General features: G+C 53.3%; 1 protein-coding gene across 1 annotated transcript; it reads left to right on the forward strand.

The window, feature by feature from the left end:
• The first annotated feature begins 788 nt into the window (after positions 1-788).
• On the forward strand, positions 789-19,197 carry LOC309613646 (ninein-like protein). Its single transcript, XM_082360702.1, has 7 exons — positions 789-890; positions 6,042-6,111; positions 12,048-12,206; positions 12,890-13,003; positions 15,761-15,931; positions 17,182-17,295; positions 18,225-19,197. Exons 2-7 carry the CDS (start codon positions 6,091-6,093, stop codon positions 18,414-18,416), a joined length of 771 nt encoding a protein of 256 aa, XP_082216828.1. The 5' UTR covers positions 789-890; positions 6,042-6,090; the 3' UTR covers positions 18,417-19,197.
• Positions 19,198-19,688: the final 491 nt, after the last annotated feature.

Raw genomic sequence — 19,688 nt, forward strand, 5'->3', positions numbered from 1 at the left:
GAATAAATATCTGCAAGACCAAGATGCGTTAAGGATAGACTCTCTGGGCAGCAGGCGTGGGTCTCAGGCTGCCTCCCCGTGATCTTTACTGGTCAGTTGCTTGTGTGTCACACATCGATGGGGTTACCTTCCCAGGGAGACTCTAAGAGCATCGGAAGCCAGGGGGGCTCCGGGGAGACTTGGTCCCGGCAGCCACTGTCGGTACTTGCTTTTCCCTGTGAAGGCTCCATGTTGCATCAGGTCGCCCTCTGTCCACTGATACGGGCATCGTCCCAGGCTCCTCCTGGTACTGAGCTCAGGGTGTAGGATGGAGGCGCTCTTCCCTTGGGATCCAGCCTCCCCCGTCCTTGTGTTCCTCAGCTTTGTGCTGGAGTCCCCTGGGTGGAGGGGGTGGCCACTCTCCTTGCAATGACCTCGCGAGGACTCACCCAGCATCTTGCACTGGTGCCTGCCATGGGCACACTCACATTTCAGTGGAGGTTATAAGATGCAGGAACCGGCCAGCTGTGAACACAAAGAACCAAGGTGCTGAATGCACCAGGGAGTTGTTGATTGTGTGGCTGTTTTAGAAGCTAAGAAAGCTTTGTCTTCTATAGCTTATCTCTTGGGAGATGCAAACCAGAGCAGGTTAACACGGGATACAGGAAAGCGAAGGAAGTGGTGTCCTGTGCCCTCATCTAGGGAAGGGGAAGTGTGGCTGCAGGGTCACTGCAGGACTGGAGTGCGTGGGGGTGACCAGCTTCTGGAGTTCCCACTCTTCTTCCTTTCTTAAATTTCCCATGCAGAATCAAATTGGATAGGCTTTCTGAAGAAAACACGTTTTTGAAAAATGAGCTGGCAAGGATCCAGCAAGAGCTTGAAGCTGCAGAAAGGACAGAGGCTGCACAGAGGTAAGGGCCGTCTCAGTGGTCCCACCCCGACCGCCCGGTCCCTGACAGGGCTTGCTCTTCGTAGAGTAAGCTTAGAAGGCATTGCTGTAGAAAGTGGGACGTGTTCACAGATAACCCGCATTCCAGGAGAGCTGTGCTGCCCTCTGACCAGCCTTGCCAGGCACAGGCCTCGGGCCTCCTTCCTGAGCGCCTCACTCGCAGAAGTAGGAGGTGCCGGGTCAGCACCACCGCCACCAGCTCCAGCACAGGCCCCTGTGCCTCTGACGCTGCTCTGCAAGCACTGCTCACCCTGCAGAAATAACTCCACCTTGTGCTCAGGGCTCGGGGGAGGCATCGAGCATTCTCGTAGGGGCGAGAGATACTCTTGCAGCCTTTCTGGGCGAGTAGAATCTGTTTGTTCTTGTCCTGATAATGGTTTTAGCTGTGCTTTCCTCCGAGGTGCATTCCTGGTCTGCCGATTTCAGTGAGTCAGAGTCAGGGGTCGGGGGCCTGAGCACTGAGGCAGGAGCTGTGTTTGTGTTTGTGTGCGTGTGTGTGTGGGTGTGTGCGTGTGTGTGTGCGTGGGTGTGCGTGCGTGTGTGTGTGCATGTTGCGTGTGTGTGCGTGGGTGCGTGTGTGGGGTGTGTGTGGGTGGGTGCGTGTGTGGGGTGTGTGTGTGTGTGTGCGTGTGTGTGTGCGTGTGTGTGTGGCGTGTGTGTGTGTGCGTGTGTGTGTGGGTGCGTGTGTGGGTGTGGGTGTGTGTGGGTGCGTGTGTGTGTGTGCGTGTGTGTGGGTGTGAGTGGGTGTGTGTGTGCGCGTGTGTGTGTGTGCGTGGGTGTGTGTGCGTGGGTGTCTGCGTGTGTGCGCGTGTGCGTGTGGGGGGGGGTGCGTGTGGGTGTGTGTGAGTGTGCATGTGTGTGTGGGTGTGTGTGTGCGTGTGCGTGTGTGGGGTGTGTGTGTGTGCGTGTGTGGGTGTGTGCGTGTGTGGGTTCGTGTGTGTGGGTGTGTGGGTGTGTATGTGTGTGTGTGTGGGTGTGTGTGCGGGTGTGTGCGCGTGTGTGTGCGTGTGTGCGTGCTTGTGTGGGGGTGTGTGCGTGCGTGTGCGTGTGTGCGTGTGTGGGGGTGTGCGTGGGTGTGCGTGTGGGTTGTGTGTGTGCGTGTGTGCATGTGTGCGTGTGCGTGTGTGTGCGTGTGTGCGTGGGTGCGTGCGTGTTTGTGTGTGTGGATGTTTACATAGGTGTGTGTGTGGGTGTGTGCGTGCGTGTGTGTGTGGGGGGGTGTGCGTGTGTGTTCGTGTGTGGGTGTGTGCGTGTGTGGGTGCGTGTGTGTGTGGGTGTGGGTGTGTGTGTGTGGGTGTGTGTGGGTGCGTGTGTGTGTTCGTGTGTGGGTGTGTGTGTGCGTGTGTGTGTGTGTGCGTGTGGGTGTGGGTGTGTGTGTGTGCGCGTGCGTGTGTGTGGGTGGGTGTCAGTGTGGGTGTGTGTGTGCGTGTGTGTGTGGGTGGGTGTGTGTGCCTGTGCGTGAGCGTGTGTGTGTGTGCGTGTGTGTGCGTGTGCGTGTGTGTGTGCGTGCGTGTGTGTGTGGGTGCGTGTGTGTGGGGTGTGTGTCGGTGTGCGTGTGTGTGTGTGTGGGTGCGTGTGTGTGTGGGGCTGTGGGTGTGTGCGTCTGTGTGCGTGGGTGGGTGTGTGTTTGCGTGTGCTTGAGCGTGTGTGTGCGCGTGTGTGTGCGTGTGCGTGTGGGTGGGTGTGTGCGTGTGCGCGTGTGTCCGTGTGCGTGTGCGTGTGGGTGTGTGCGTGTGTGTGGGTGCGTGTGTGTGTGCGTGTGTGTGCGTGTGTGCGTGTGCGTGCGTGTGTTTGTGTGGGTGTGTAGGTGTCTGTGGGTGTGTGTGCGTGTGTGTGTTTGTGGGTGTGTGTGTGGGTGGGTGGGTGCGTGTGTGTGTGTGTGCGTGGGTGCGTGTGTTGCGTGGGTGCGTGTGTGATTGTGGGTGTGGCTGTGTGGGGGTGTGGGGGTGCATGTGTGTGCGTGTGTGGGGGGGCCTGTGTGTGTGCGCATGTGTGTGTGCGTGTGTGCCTGTGTGTGTGCGTGTGTGGGTATGTGCGTGTGCGTGTGCGTGTGCGTGTATGTGCGTGTGTGTTCGTCTGCGTGTGTGTGTGCGTGTGTGTGCGTCCGTGTGTGTGGTGTGTGTGTGTGTGCGTTTGTGGGTGTGTGTGCGTGTTCGTTTGTGTGTGCGTGTGTGCGTGTGTGTGCGTGTGTGTGCGTGTGTGTGTGCGGGTGTGTGGGTGTGCGTGTGCGTGTGTGTGGGTGGGTGCGTGGGTGCGTCTGTGTGTGGGTGCGTGTGTGTGTGCGTGTGTGTGTGTGCGTGTGTGTACGTGTGTGTGGGGTGTGTGTGTGTGTGCGTGTGTGCGCGTGTGTTTGTGGGTGCGTGTGTGTGTGGGTGTGAGCGTGGGGGGGTGTGCGTGTGTGCGTGTGTTTGTGTCTGTGCGTGTGTGTGCTCGTGTGTGCGCGTGTGTGTGTGCGTGTGTGTGTGCGTGTGTGTGGGTGGGTGTGGTTGTGTGTGGCTGGCTGCGTGTGTGTGTGTGCGCGTGTGTGGGGGGTGTTTGTGTGTGCGTGTGTGTGTGTGTGGGTTGGGTGTGTGTGCGTGCGTGTTTGTGGGTGTGTGGGTGTGGGTGTGTGCGCGTGTGTGGGTGTGTGCGCGTGTGTGTGTGCGTGGGTGCGTGCGTGTGTGTGTGCGCGTGCGTGTGTGTGCGTGTGTGCGTGTGCTTGCGTGTGTGTACTTGTGTGTGTGTGCGTGTGTGTGTGCGTGTGTGTGTGTGCGTGTGAGTGAGTGCAGGTGTGTGTGCGTGTGTGTGTGCGTGTGTGAGTGAGTGCATGTGTGTGTGCGTGTGTGTGTGCGTGCGTGTGTGTGGTTGGGTGTGTGCGTGTGTGTGTGTGCGTGTGTGGGTGTGTGTCTGCGTGTGTGAGTGAGTGCATGTGTGTATGCGTGTGTGTGTTTGGGTGTGTCTGCGTGTGTGTGCGTGTGTCTGTGCGTGTGTGGGTGTGTGTGCGCGTGTGTGGGTGTGTGGTTGGGTGCGTGTGTGTGGGTGTGCGTGTGTGTGCGCGTGTGTGCGCGTGTGTGCGTGTGTGTCTGCGTTTGTCTGTGCGCGTGTGTGTGTGCGTGCGTGTGTGTGTGTTTGGGTGCGTGTGTGTGTGTGGGTGAGTCTGTGTGTGTCCGTGTGTGTGTGTGTGTGTGCGTGCGTGTGAGGGTGTGTGTGTGCGGGTGTGTGTGCGGGGGGTGTGCGTGTGTGCGCGTGTGTGTGTGTGCGTGTGTGTGTCTGCGTGGGTGCGTGCGTGTGTGCGTGTGTGGGGGTGTGTGTGTGTGGGTGGGTGTGTGGTTGGGTGCGTGTGTGTGTGTGGGTGTGTGTCTGCGTGTGTGAGCGCATGTGTGTGCGTGTGTGTGCGTGTGTGTGTGTGTGTGCGGGTGTGTGCGTGAGTGCGTGTGAGTGTGTTTGTGCGCGCGTGTGTGGGTGTGTGTCTGCGTGTGTGAGTGCATGTGTGTGCGTGTGTGTGCGTGCATGCGTGTGTGTGTGCGTGTGGGTGTGTTTGTGCGCGCGTGTGTGGGTGTGTGGGTGTGTGTGCATGTGGGGCGGGGTGTGTGCATGTGTGGGGGTGGGTGTGTGTGCGTGTGTGTGTGGGTGTGGGTGAGTGTGTGTGCGTGTGTCTGTGCGTGTGTGGGTGTGCGTGTGTGAGGGTGTGTGTGCGTGTGTGTGTATACGCGTGTGTGTGTGTGTGCGTGTTTCTGTGGGTGTGTGGTGGTTGTGTGTGTGTATGCGTGTGGGTGTGTGTGTGTGTGGGTGTCTGTGTGTGGGTGTGTGTGCGCGTGTGTGTGTGTGTGCGTGTGCCTGTGTGTGTGGGTGTGTGTGGGTGTGTGTGTGCGTGTGTGTGTTCGTGTGGTTGCGTGTGGGTGCGTGTGTGTTTGCGCGTGTGTGCGCGTGCATGTGCGTGTGCCTGTGCGTGTGGGTGTGTGTGGGTGTGTGTGTGCATGTGTGTGGGTGTGGGTGTGTTTGTGCGTGTGTGTGGGTGTGTGTGCGTGCGTGTGTGTGTGGGTGTGTGTGTGCATGTGTGTGCGTGTGGTTGCGTGTGGGTGCGTGTGTACGTGTGTGTGTGTGCGCGTGCGAGGGTGCGTGTGTGTGCGTGTGTGCGTGTGGGTGTTTGGGTGTGTGTCCGTGTGTGTGTGCGTGTGTGTCTGTGTGAGTGTGTGTGTGTGTGTTCGTGTGTGTGTGTGTGCGTGGGTGCGTGTGTGTGGGTGGGTGCGTGCGTGTGTGGCTGTGTGTGGGGGAGTGTGTGCATGTGTGTGCGTGTGTGTTTGGGTTGTGTGTCTGTGCGTGCGTGTGTGTGTGCGTGCGTGTGTGTGTGCGTGTGTGTGCGTGTGTTTGCGTGTGCGTGTGGGTGTGTGCGCGTGTGTGGGTGTGTCTGCTTGTGTGTGTGTGCGTGGGTGCGTGGGTGTGTGTGTGCCCGTGTGTGTTGGTGTGTGGGTGTGTGTGCGCGTTCGTGTGTGTGTGTGCGTTCGTGTGTGTGTGTGTGTGTGTGTGTGTGTGTGTGTTGCGGTGGAGGCTCGGGATGCCTGTCAGTGGATTTCTGCTTTCACCATCAGAGCCTCATCCAAGGATGGTTTGTTTGGCTTTTTTCTTAATGACGTTCAAGATGAGCTGAGCTCTAAACTGCCGAGGATGCGGTGTTGATTTGATAAAAGTGCCCGATGATGAAAGCCTGGGATCCAAAGTGGATGGTCAATAAGCGATCGCTGTTACATTACAGCAGTTCTGAAATCTGCAAGATTTTTCCCTCCAGGAACCATTTTTCCCTAAGTTTGGTGCTGGGACCCCTTTGACCTCAGATGTCAGTGAATGTAAGCCTGTGTTGGTGTTTATGCTGCTGGGTGTGAAGAGCACTCGCATGTGCCAGAGAGAGATTAACGTGTGTGATTGAGGAACGTCATGGAGGGTTTGTTCTTACAGTGCTGGCAGGGTTCCTCTGGTTCCGAAGCTGGGATCCGATTGGACCAGCAGCAGCGATAGCGTAGGACAGTGACGGAGCAGTGGCCGTAGGGTACCAGGAGCAGGTGTACAGATCCAAGCCGCCAAGGTGACCGTGAGTGATGAGGGGTCAGTGATACTGTTAACTTTGCTTCTTCAACAGGAAGGAAGTTGAGGTTTTAAAGAGAGAGAAGGAAAAGGCCTGCTCTGAGATGGAAGAGCTCTGCACACAGGTGAAGTATTGACACCTGGCATGAAGCTGATGCCACCCTCCCTCTTCCATTATTTTGAAATAATTTCAAGCTTACAACAAGGAAGCACAGAACTTTGTTACGAAAGATTTGAGAGTGAGTTGCTGACCCATCAGCCCTCTCCCACACCCCAGATTAGGAAATCAGCGTGACTATGAAACTGCCCCATCAGCCAGCCCAGGACCTCGTGTGGCTTCAGTCCGCCTGTCCTTGTTGTTATGACCTGGCGCTTTTGAAGATTACAAGCGGTTGTTTCGGTGTATCCGGTGCTTCCCTGTGCTTGGATTCAGATTATGTGTGACTATCCCCAAAGTGATGCTGTGTCCTTCTCAGTCCATCCAGTCCGGGGACACAAGCATTAGTGACGTCAACTTAGATTCTTGGTCAGGTGGTGTTGGTCAGGCTTCTCCACAAAGTTACTTTCCCCTTGGTAATTGCTAAATATTTTATGGGGAAATGCTTTGATATGATGTGAATATCTTGTTCTTCATCAAACTCTCACCCCCTTGTTTCAGCATCCTCTGTTTCTTGGTGCAGTCAGTTATGACTGTGATGGTGGCCAGTTGGTGACTAATCCCAGCTTCCTTTTATATTTGTTAATTGGCGTTCTAGTGTAAGGAAGAGCTTTTTCTTCTCTCCATTTATTTATTGATTTTAATTTATTGATTTTATTTATTTATTCTTGGCTGCATTGGGTCCTCGTTGCTGTGCGCAGGCTTTCTCTTGTTGCGGCGAGCGGGGGCTACTCTTCGTTGTGGTGCGTGGGCTTCTCATTGCGGTGGCTTCTCTTGTTGAGGAGCACAGGCTCTAGAGCACAGGCTCAGTAGTTGTGGCAAACGGGCTCAGTAGTTGTGGCTCACGGGCTCTAGAGTGCAGACTCAGTAGTTGTGGCGCATGGGCTTAGTTGCTCCACAGCATGTGGGATCTTCCTGGACCAGGGCTCGAACCTGTGTCCCCTGCGTTGGCAGGCGGATTCTTAACCACTGCGCCACCAGGGAAGCCCTCCATTTATTTATTCATCATTATGTTACTATCATAGATTCCTGTTTTATTCAATGGGTTATTAATATGTTACCATCAGTATTTATTTTTATGCTCAGATTGTCCCAGATTTGGCCAATAAGAGCCCCCTCAGGGTGACTTCTGGGTCCTCCTGACAGGTCCTGGTCATTCTTTGAGCACTTCCTCACTTTCTGGTGCCCCACGATATTCCAGGTTCATCTAGTACTTCCCTGCCCCAGTCCTGGAAGCAGTCGTTTCTCCAAGGAGCCCTTGGTGACCTTTAGTTCCGAATGGTATTTAGAGACCAAGATCTGGGCACTAGGAGTGCTCATGGCTCCTGGGGCATTGCTATGTCCAGGTGCAGTTAGTGCATAGAGCTAGGGAGTGTATACGTATATTTATTAGGCTTACACGCACGTGGTTTCAGGTATATTGATTTATATATCTCCCTACTGAAAACCATGAATTCAAACTTTTATCTGCAATTCCAACATCACAGGGATAATTCTGGTTTTCTCCGTTTCCATATTTGTAACTCTTGCCTCTAGCAATGAAAAACCTGGTTTCCTCATCTTCAATAGATTTACTTAACTGTTTGATTAATCCCTTTACCCTGCGGGTAAATGCCCTGTCTCACTCAGCACTGACCTCCACACTGGTCTCCCTTTGCCCCATAAGTAAATGCCTTCTGTACTTGGTCTCACTTACTGGCTTTTGGACTGAAGCACAGAAGCTGGGATGTGTCATTCTTGTTTTTGTTTTTGTTTTTGAATTCTTTTTTTAATTGAAATTAGTATTGATAATTGCAGACTCCCAGGTGGTTATAAGAAGTATATTACAGAGAAATACACTTTGTCCAGTTTCTTCCAGTTGTAACATTTTATGGAACTATAGTATAATATATCTGTGTTAGTTTGCTAGGGCTGCCATAACAAAGTACCACAGAGTGAGTGGCTTATACAACAGAAGTTTATTTCCTCATAGTTCTCGAGGTTCGAAGTCCAAGATCAGGGCAGGGCTGGTTTCTTCTGAGGCCTCTCTCCTTGGCTTGTATACAGCTGTCCCTCCCTGTGTCCTCACATGGTCATCCCTCGGATGTGTCTGTGTCCTCATCTCTTATTAGGACACCATCATGTTGGACTCATATGACCTCATTTAACCTTAGTCACCTCTTTCAAGGCCCCGTCTCCAAATACAGTCACTCTGAGGTATTGGGGGTTTGGGGTTCAACATGTGAATTGGCAGGGATCAGTCCATAATGAATATCAACAACCAAGATGTCGACATTGATACAATCCATGGGCCTTACTCGGGCTTCCCCAGTTTTACTTGTGTACTCGTGTGTGTATCAAGTTCTATGCAATTTTATCCCTTGTGTAGGTTCGTGTCTCCACGACCACAGTCAAGATACTGAACAGCTCCAGCTCCACAAGGATCCTTGACGTTGTTCTTTCATAACCACACCCACCGCCTTCCTGCCCACCTACCCCAGCTCCTAACCCCTGAAAACCACTAACTGCCCTTCATTTCCAAAATTGTGTCATTTCAAAATGTGATACAAAAGGAATACAGAATACGAACTTTGGGGTTGCCTTGTCTCGCATATCATAATTCCCGGCTGTGTGTCCACAGTTAGCTTCTTCCTGTTGCTGGACACTATTCCAAGGCATTGATGTCCCACAGCTTGTTTTGTTTTGTTTTTTAATATTTATTTCTTTATTTGGCTGCGCCTGGTCTTAGCTGCGGCACGCGGGATCTTCGCTGTGGCCTGCGGGATCTAGTTCCCTGACCAGGGATCGAACCCGGGCCCTTGGGAGCACGGAGTCTTAACTGCTGGACCACCAGGGAAGTCGCCCACAGCTTGTTTTAACGCTCACCTTTTAAAGGACGGCTGGGCTGATTCCAGTTTGGGGCTGTCACAGAGGTGCCGTGAACATTCCCAGGCAGGTCTTTGTGTGGATATAGGTTTTCATTTCATGGGCTAAATGCCCAGGAGAGCAGTTGCTGAGTTGTATGGTAGTTACATGTTTAGTTTTATAAGAAATTGCCCAACTGTTATCCAGAGTGGCTGTAACAGTTTCCGTTCCTGCCAGCAATGTGTGCTTGATCCAGTTTCCCCACATCCTTGTCCACACTTGTGTTGTCACTCTTTTATTTTAGCCACTCTGATAGGTGTGTACTGAGTCAGAAAGGTTAGAGGGGGCTGCAGTTGGGTATCCCCTTCCCCACGCTGGTTCTAATCTGGTAAAAAGGACATTTCTCTTGAGGGCAGGAGAATAGAACGCTCTGTGTACTTCAGAATGGTCACTGTCTTAGTCTGCTCAGGCTCTGTACAGAATGCCACAGACCGGTGGCTTAAACCACAGGAGTTCATTGCCTCACGGTTCTCGAGGCCGGAAGTCCAAGATCAAGGCAGGGCTGACTTGGTTCTGGCGAGGCTCTTCCGGGTTTGCAGACGATGCCCTCTCACTGTGTCTTCTCATAAAGTCACTGTCCTATCAGATTAGGACCCCACCTCGTGAGCACATTTAACCTTAATGACCTGCTGCAAGCCCTGTCTCCAGACACAGCAGAGAGTTTGTGGACACAGTTCCGCCCACAGTAGCCACTTTGTTTCGGGCTCCAGCCATCAGCTCCTGGTGAGCTGGGACTCTCTTTGGCCGTCTCTCCAGTTTTCAGGGCATTGATTTGCCCTGTGACCTCAGTTCTCTGATGGGTCTCAGAAGAGTGGTTGAGTTTTCAGTGACTCAGCTTTTTCTTGTTGGGAGGATGGGAGTGACGACTTCCAAGCTCTTTGCAGGCCAGACCAGAAGCCAGAAATGGTGTTTTGTTTTTCACATGGGATTCTGCATGTTCACTGTCAGGACATAGAAGTACACTGGATTTTCACCTGCCAACCTTGTGTCCTGACACCTTGCTGAGCTCTTACTCTTTCTGGGAGTGTTTTTATTTATTTTTAATTTTAAAATTTTATTATTATTATTACTATTATTATTTTGGCTGCGTTGGGTCTTCGTTGCTACGCGCGGGCTTTCTCTAGTTGTGGAGAGTGGGGGCTACTCTTCTTTGCGGTGCGCAGGCTTCTCATTGCGGTGGCTTCTCTTGTTGCAGAACACGGGCTGTAGGCGCGCGGGCTTCAGTAGTTGCAGCCCACGGGCTCCGTAGTTGCAGCACGCGGGCTCTTGAGTACACAGGCTTCAGTAGTTGCGGCGCGTGGGCTCTAGGGAGCGCGGCCTTCAGTAGTTGTGGCTCGCAGGCTCTAGAGCGCAGGCTCATTAGTTGTTGTGCACGGGCTTGGTTGCTCCTCGGCATGTGGGATCTTCCCGGACCGGGGATCGAACCCGTGTCCCCTGCATCGGCTGGTGGATTCTTTTTTTTTCACAGAATAAAACACTGCTTTTACGTGGGTCTCAATCTGAAATCCACAAATGCTAGTAAGTCAGTTTTTAAATTTTTTAATTTGTTTCAAAGTTAAACCCAAGACACATTGACTTCATAGGAAATCCACTGAGAAATGTTTTTCTAGGCTGAACACCTCTTTCCCTTTAGTTTCCCCCAGCAGAGCATGTACATATTAATCACTTCACTGCTGTCCCACCACTATACCAAGATCACCTAAACTGTGTGTGTAGTATTCTGAATGTTCTTAGTTATACCCTAATTTCACTAACTGCAAAAGATTTTCTGGGATAACCTGTCACGTGAATTCTTTGGCTACTTTTGAAGATGAAGTCCAAAGAACTCTTAAATGATTCTCCTTTGTGGGGGTGGGTGGTATTTTATAGGCATTAGCAACTAGCACCTGGGGCTGTGCTGATTCCATCTGGCATCACTGGGAGACAACCAAAGAATCATATGATGCAACAGCCAACTAAGTGACTCAAAACTGAAGGTTAAATTTAAAGAAAAAACTAATTTAGAGAAAAAAAGGTAATGCTAGAGCAACTCGTTCTAAGCAGTCAGTTATTATGCCTCTGTGTGTGTGTGTGTGTGTGTGTGTGTGTGTGGAAGGCACAACCAGGTGGATTCAGTGCAGCCTGGCAGGCGGATTCTTAACCACGGCACCACCAGGGAAGTCCTCTGGGAGTGTTTTTGTCACCTCTGGCTTCTCAGACCTCTGCTGTCCCCTGGAGAGACCCGTAGCTCTCGCCCCAGCCTGCTTCTTCCTGCGCCTGGCTGATGTGGTGGGAACACCCAGCCCTGGGGCGACAGTGACACGCCCACCAGCTGTGCTTAGACGCTGCTCTGAGGCACGGAGGGCTGCAGACCCTCGGCCTCCAGAGCGGCTGCTGGGGAAAAGCAGATGAGCAAAACATGGTTTGTGTGAAGGTGTGTGACACCTGGTTGGAAATAACGAACTTCCGTGTGTCACCTGCTGGCTGCTGTTTCATCCCAGGCAGCACCGCCCAGGGTCCAGCATCCGCTGTCTGCAAAGTGGGTGATTTTATCAGTGTGCTCCCCCCACCGAGAGCCTCGGTTTTTGTGTTTAATGACAATGATTTGAAGAGAATCACGTGCCTCAAGTAAAACGAGGGGTTTTTTTCCCTTCAAATTGCTTAAGATAATGTTAGAAATAACCGTGGGAGAAACAAGAAAACCATGCCAGTGCTCCAGAGCAGTGGTTGGATGTTGATGGGCTGTGAGCGCCCCTGGTGCACAGTCTCCTGCTTCTTGGATGGACCAGAGTTCATCCTCTGCCCTGTGGCCTGAGAGCCCATCGCTCTGGGGACGCTGAGCGCCTCACCCACTAGTCTCCAGTAGTAACCCCACCCCACTAGCTGTGATGACCAAAATGGGCTCCAGACATTGCCAAGCATCCCTCGGGGAGCAAGAGGGTCCCTGGTTAAGAACCACTGGAATGCTGTTGGTTTAAAAACATAACTTTTTCATCTGTGTTTTATCCCTTTTTGTTCTAGAGTCAGAAATGCAAGGACGAATTGTCCCAGCTCAACCACAGGGTCCTGCAGCTGGGAGAGGAGGCCTCTACCCACCAGGCCCAGAGCAAGAAGAATCACATCACTGTTCAGCTGCTGACACAGAGACTGGAGGAGGCGGCGTGCCGGGAGGAGCTGCAGGTGAGTGGCCGGCGGGGCAGGGAGGGGCAGACAGGCTGGCCTAAAACAGATCAGGAACGGCCCTGATGTGCCTGGAGGTAAAGTGAGGGACTTAACAAGCAAGCCCTGAAAATATGTGGACTTCAGCAGCTTTTGCAAAGCCTGGTATCTAGAAAAAGTAGCAGAAAGGAATTAAATCCTGATGATACGAGAGTAAGTTGGTACAACCTCTCCGGAGGACAATATGGCAAAATATACTTCAAGAGCATCAGGAACGTCCGTGTGCTCTGGCTTCATGATTCTGCTAGTGGGAACTTTACTGAGCATTGTGTACGGATTTAGCTGGAAGTATTTTCATTGCTGTGGTATTTATAATAGCAAAACAGAATTGGAATCAGCTTTGAATCATCAACAGTATTGAATTAGTCAGTAAATGATGGTGCAGCCATTCAAAACCATGTTTTTGAAAAGTATTTAACACTCAAGATATAATAAGAGGGGGAAAGCACAGCATACAACGTCTTAGTGACAGAAGTCCGTGCGTATGGAGGGAGGGCCAGGAGATACAGCAGAACGTCGGGTGTGGTCCTTGGGCTGCTGGGATTGTGGATGAGTTGAATTTTGTAATTTTTGCTTTCCTGAAGTTTCTGCATTAAACGTGTAAGATACTTCTTATACTTGTGAAATTGATTTTTAAAAAACAGGATAACCAAATCCAAAAACTTGAACTTGAACTTGAACACGTGACTCAGGAACGTCAGAGCCTGAGACTGGCACAGTCACAGCTGAGAGAGGCCCTCGAAGAGAGTCGGGACCAGGTGGGTGTGCGCGGTGGTCCCAGCCCGGGAGGGGTCAGCCTTGCCTCTGACAGCCTGGCCGGGACTAGTCCAGCCAGGGGCATCGTTGGTCTGCCTCAGGTCACCCGGCTAGCTGGGCACCCGCCAGGCCCAGGACTGAGTCAGGCTCAGTCCAGGGTCGGGTTGAACTCGAGTGAGCCACGTGAAGAGCTGCGCCTGTTCCTCACGAGGGCAGGAGGCCATAGCAGCGCCTCCAGGTGTGCCCTCTACAGATGCAGGGGCCAGGGAACGCGGCAGGTGGCCTCTGAGGTCCAGGCCAACAGGGCAGAGCAGCCCCCGAGGTGACCCGGCTCCACGCCCCAGTGGAGCCCAGGTGTCACGTTCCTGTGGGTATTCCACCCGCTCTCCTGCTGCAGCATTTGTCCAGCGTGCACCAGGCTCGGGGGAGGCAGGGAGTTCGCGGTCTGGGACAAACAGATGTGAGCAGAGCGGGCCCAGGAGGGACGGCGGGTGCCTGACAGCGTGAGGTGCAGGGACGCGGGGCTGGTTCTTCTGAGGAGCTCGAGCAGAAGGGAGGTGACGGGGTGAGGTGCCCTGAGGGCCACGGGCCCAGTGTGGACTCAGACCTGGGGTGTGCTTGGAGGGCCCGGGTACGGCAGCAGGAAAAGGGCCGTGGGAGGGTCTCTAACCCGCATGCCTCTGCCCAGCCTTTGCACCAGGTTCCCCAACTGGCCCCTGGCCTGACTCCTGGACTTGGCTGTGGTCACCTGGTGTGAACAGTCACTTCTCAGATGGCCTGGGGCCGCAGAGGGGTCAGTCTGGGTGCGGGACCCCCCACCGGGGCCTTATGAGGTGCTGTCAGGCTCCTGTGGGCTCAGCCCCCCGCTGTAAGCAGGCACTTTCCCCGAGGTGCCACCACGTACTGGGGGCTCCCTTCTCTCTTTTTAGTGCAAAAGGAACCTTGAGAAATTGCCTGGACTAGATTGAGCCTTCGAGGCTAAGCAGTCACATCCATCTGCTGGCAGAAGGGCTGGGCTGTCGGAGGTTTCCGTGCCCGCTGGGATGCCCAACATGCAGCCGCCGTCACAGGCAGGAGATACTGCACTTAAGCAGGCTGCTGTGACGTGAGCTGGCGTCCCCTTTTGTGATTTAGACGAGGACCCCCATGAAACACACCTGGATGAAAGTGTGGAGAAGGGAAGTAAGGAGCTTCCAGGGCACTTAGGGACCCTGTGGGTGTGCGGAGGTGAGGTGCACACAGAGCCACGGAGGAGGGAGTGGTCACCGGTGCGCCAGGAGTGGTTGCAAGGTCACAGGTCCAGCAGGGGAGCCAGGCGTCCGAGAGGGCACTTACAGGGGTGCCACGGACTGGGGCACCCGCACCGGCCTCTCCACGGCATGGGGTTCTCGTGGTGCGGCAACAGGCGCCCCCAGAAGAGCATACAGGTGGCTAGGCTTCTGAGGCCGGTGCCCGGGAGTTCTGAATATCACTTCCCCACATTCTGCCGGTCCAGCTTGGATTCAGGGCAGGAGGGGCTGCTGTCCGAGGGGCTCGCTGCCCCGCCCCGGCATCCAGAATGCGAAGGCCCTGGCTTCCCGGCTGCAGTGGCCCCACTGCTCTCCTGGGGACGTCCCCCTTCTCACGTGGCAGTTGAGCAGGGCTCTCCGGAGGCAGCCCAGCCTCCACCCGCACCTCACTTCACAAGGAGGGGGCTCGGGGCACTCAGTTGGGCGGTGCCGATGTACCACCCAACCAAGTGGAGAGCGGGCGGTGAGGAGCCTGTGCAGGGGGTGTGAAGAGCATTTTTGGGCGGGCGGGGGCTCAGACACGGGCCAGAGTGACTGTAGAGTGGCCGTCTGAATCTCGAAAGTCGGGAGGAGGCTACATCTGGTGGAGGATGTGTGAGAACTATCCTCCCCTGTCTTCATCCCAAAGAGCACGGTAGCTGCCCTGCTGGACCCGTGTGTACGCGTGTGCCTCTGGGGGGACCCGTCCTGGAGAACCGCCTGGGGTGGCCCCTGAGACACGCAGTGACACGGGACAGTGAGGGAAGTGGGGCTGCGGGCTCACAGCCTCGCTCTTGCCTGGCATGGCCGGCACCCTCCTCTCCAACCTGCCCTCGGCAGGACCCCTGGCAGAGCTGTTGCCTCTCCTGTCTGGGGGGTCTCAGAGGGAAGTTCTGTGTGTTCCAGACGAAGCTGCCAGAGTCCAAGTGATATAAGTGGTGTTGAGATCTGGGCTCCCAGGTGGTCTGTCAGGGGAAGTGGCCAGGCTCTGGACAGCTTGGTACCAACGACCCAGTGGGTTCTCTGCCCAGGGAGCGGGTGCTGAGGCCCATCCACACCTGCTCCCAGCCCCTGGCTGATCACCGTGTAACCCACCTCTGGGACCCCGGCCGCAGCCGAGTGTCAGGGGCATGAACTCTTCACTTAGAGGAAGGCTGCCGTACACAGCTGGCGTGGGTCACAGTATTAAAGGAATTACACCCCAGTCATGTACCCGGAAGGTAAACATGACAGAAGGTTACGTAATCCGGCGGGAGGTCACGTGGAGGATTACAGGCAAGCTTTCCTGGCTCTCACTGTGTAGAAGCGCCCGCTGAATGGAGTTTGGGCGTCAGAATTCAGCTAAATAGGCTCTTTAGGAGCCGTGGGTTTTGCTGCAGACACTTCCCTTGTGGGGTGACCTTAAAGGTAGAGATGCAGTCTTCTGTGTCTGGTAGTGACCCCGTAGCTCTGGGCGGTCACCCCAACACTGGGTGCCTTCTCCCTGGGCAGCTGCACGGGGCCACCATGAGGCTGAGGCTGGCCCGGTCCCAGCACGCCCACGAGGTGCAGCAGCTGCAGGAGCAGATGGAGCGGCTGGTGCCTCGGGGCCGCGTGGCTGAGCTGCAGCAGCTGCTGGAAGGGGAGCGGCAGGCGGCTCGGCAGCTCCGGGAGGAGGAACGGGTAAGTGAGGACAGGGGCCCAAGGGCCGGCTGAGGGCGACGGGGAGGGGGAGGCTGGCTCTCTGGTGACTTAGCCAAAAGCTGCCCAGGTGCCCAGGGGAAGATGGCCCCGCAGATGTCCCACTACGTGAGGACTGCTTTATGGAAGCTATGGGACCCAACTTTCCCTGAGAACTGGGGGGCGTTGAGCAGCTGACCCTGAAGGCCCCCCAAAGCCCCCCAGTCTGTCTTCTGGGCTGCACGTGTCTGCAGCCAGCCACACAGCCACACACACGGTCCCCGCTTCCAGGCCTGAAAGATGGTGATAGAGGGGTCGCGAGGGAGGCAACAGGCAGTGTCCCTGCTTGTGTAGCCCTGTGAGAGCACAGGCAGGTGCAAAGGTCCTGAGGTGGGCTGTGCTCGGCATGTTTAAAGGTAGCCAGGGCGTGGGGGGTGGTTGGACAAGAGGTCAGCGCAGTGACAGCACAGACTTGGGGAGCCCGGCTGTGTGCCAGGTGCTGCCCTAGGCGTCTAGACACATAGAAACAGAGTCGCAGCCTTAAAGGGCAGCAGGACAGTGGCTCAGAGCACGCGCTGCAGGGATCTGGATCCTGGCTGCACCACCCCAGCCGAGTGACCTCAGGCCACTTGTTTAACCTCTCTGTGCTTCCGTTTCTGTCAACTTCTGGTGGCAGCGGTTCCCACCTCAAAGCAGCCTCTCAGGCATCAGTGAGTGAGCACCGTAAAGTGTAAGCCTGCGGGGCACAACTTGGTCCTCAGAGTTCATGAGGTGGGGGTGGGGGTGGGGCCAAGGGCAAGGCACCTTCACGAGGGAGGAACTGGCCAAGCCTGCAAAGGTGGGTGAAATTCGACGTTTGTAAAACACAAATTCTAACGAAGAATAGCCTTTCAGCATTATGCAAAAACGTTATGCTGGAGAGACAGTTAAGCTGTGAGAGATTATTGACAAAACAAAGAAATTTAGTCAGAAATCCTTTAGAAAGACTAATGTGTTTGGGGAAACTCACCTTTGAGTCATTTAGGACTCAAAGGACCAATCCTAGCACAAAGCAGTCTGCTGATCTGCTTAGACTACAATGAGAAATGCAGCTTTGTGGCTTGTGAGACATTTCTAACCCTCCCTCTACGGATGAAAGGTTATCCACATGCTCAGATTTGCACACTTCAGCTAATTTCCATTCTAAAGTAAACAAACCCGCAATGATTCTTTTTAAAACGTACAGTGTTGATCTCTAAGCTCCTTTTGTGCAGGAAGCACATGAAAAACAGCTGAAAGCCGCAGAAGAGCGGGTGGAGGAGGTGGAAATGATTTTGAAGAACGTGGAAGCGCTCCTCCAAGAGAAAGTGCGTGAGCTGAAAGAGCAGGTGAGTGATGATGCCTCGTTTGGGCATTCAAGTAGCTGATCAGGGAGACATAACCCAAGAGAACCCCATGTCCTGTGGAATTGCTGAGAGGGGGAGAGGAGAGAGAGAGGCCATTGCTGTCCTAAAAGTTCTACTTGGAGCTCCAGGAAATGAAATGTGAGAATCTGTAGAGATACTTTCCTTACATAGCAGTCAAGTACGGTTGGTTCATCTGCGGCATCCGGAGCTGCAGGTTCCCAGGCAGCGTGACTCTGTGCAGGCCACCCGCTCCTGACCACCCCCACATCTCTGCAGCCCCTCCCCTGCTGGCACTGCCATCCTCCCACCCTCTCTGTCCCTGGTCCTCACGTTCCTTCCCAGCAGTCAGACTCGGTGACTCCCCCAGTCACTCCTGGCAAAACCTCAACCCAAACCCCAGGTTTGGTTGAAAGCACATCAAAGGAAACGAGGACACCAGCTGTTAGGACCCAAGAGATGGGGGCTCTGTATCCCACGCTAAAGGCCTAGCTGAAAGATGAGATGGGAAGGGATCCATCAGGACGCCAAGGTTTTGGACTTGGGCGGGCAGGTGAGAGCGCAGACAGCGTACTCTTGACAATTTCCTTGGACACCCAATTTGACAGGGTACTCTTGACAATTTCCTTTCTTTTTGAGGCCTACAGATTTTGGTCTTTTGTCTTCATTTTATGGTAAAAATCAATTTGTGCAAAATTGGCTTAAGTTTTCTCTACCACATAGTTCATCAGATTCTCAATTTCCTCTCTCCCGCCAGGATAACAAAAATTGTCATTACATCCAATATTTGTTTCCAATTTGTAAGAATCCCCAAACTGTGGTTTGAACAACGTGGAAGACTGGGAGGGGCAAGCTGGTAGCGTGGCATTTCTGCATTAGATTCACAGTGCAGTGTGGCTTTCTCCCCTGTCCAGTTTGAAAAGAATACACGATCTGATTTGCTGCTCAAGGAGCTCTATGTGGAAAATGCTCACCTAACGAAAGCGCTTCAGGTCACTGAAGAGAAGCAACGAGGTGCTGAGAAAAAATCCCGATTCTTGGAAGAAAGAGTTAGAGCTCTCAACAAACTACTCAATAAGATCGCTTCAGCATCTCTCTCTGTGTAGACTTTTCTTCCTGGAGTTCATTTTGAAAGAACATCTTTTAAAAGTAAACCACTGTGATGCCATAACTTCTATGGCTCATTGGCCACACACCCCTGGACAGATGAGGATTATGATTCTCTGTTCGCCCCACAAGCACTTAATGAAGGTCGACTATGTGCCAGATGCTGGGGAAAACAGACATGTTGGAAAAGACTACATTTTTTTTTAGTGGTCCCCTAGGTAAAATTCCTAGTTTTGCTGCTTACTAGTGAAACAGGTTATGGGGGCTCTCAGCAAGGTAAATGGTAAAATAGTTTTAATGTTTTACTTCTGACCTTGGCTACAGAGACTAAAATGCAAAGTCAGGGCTCTGCAGTTCTACCATTTCACTGTTGCTGCTCTGGTTGAGTCACTGGCATTCTCCATAGTGGGTGGATACAGACACTCCAGAAATGCTTCACTTCCTGTGACTGTCAACTGGCAATGAGGGATAGAGGAGGGGAAGCCCCTTTGTCAGGGTCAGCTCCACTGCAGGGATGTCTGGACAGTGCTTGTTATTTAGGACTGTGGACTCAGGGAGGATGGTTTCTATTGTGAATGCAATCTTTTCCTCATTGAAGTGTCATCACACTGGAAAGTATATTATTTGTAAAAAAAAAAAAAAAAAAAAGTATAGTTTTATATCCAAAATATACATAAATTATGGCCATTTGGTGTATCAGAATAAACTACTGTAATATGAAGAGTCACTGTATTTGCAATAAAAGTCCTTTTCCATTAAAATTGATTTCTAAGTGTTTTTTTGTTGTTATTTATTTTTGGCTGCATTGGGTCTTCATTGCTGCGCTTGGGCTTTCGGCTTTCTCTAGTTGTGTCCAGCAGGGGCTACTCTTCATTGTGGTGAGTGGACTTCTCATTGCGGTGGCTTCTCTTATTGCGGAGCATGGGCTCTAGGCTCTCGGGCTTCAGTAGTGGTGGCGCATGGGCTCAGTAGTTGTGGCTCGTGGGCTCTAGAGTGCAGGCTCAGTAGTTGTGGTGCACGGGCTTAGTTGCTCTGCGGCACGTGGGATCTTCCCGGACCAGGGCTCGAACCTGTGTCCTCTGCATTGACAGGCGGATTCGTAACCACTGTGCCACCAGGGAAGCCCCTAAGTATTTTTTAAACTATTAAATATTTCAAAGATATAGAAAAATAGTTTCATAAGAAACATTCATATGTATTACATAAACATTCAGATGTATTAAAAACATTGTTACAACATTTTGGATAGAAGCGCAGTCCCTGTTCTACTG

The sequence above is a fragment of the Balaenoptera borealis genome (assembly GCF_965194805.1).
Source record: "Balaenoptera borealis genome assembly, chromosome: 16".
Classification (NCBI taxonomy): domain Eukaryota; kingdom Metazoa; phylum Chordata; class Mammalia; order Artiodactyla; family Balaenopteridae; genus Balaenoptera; species Balaenoptera borealis.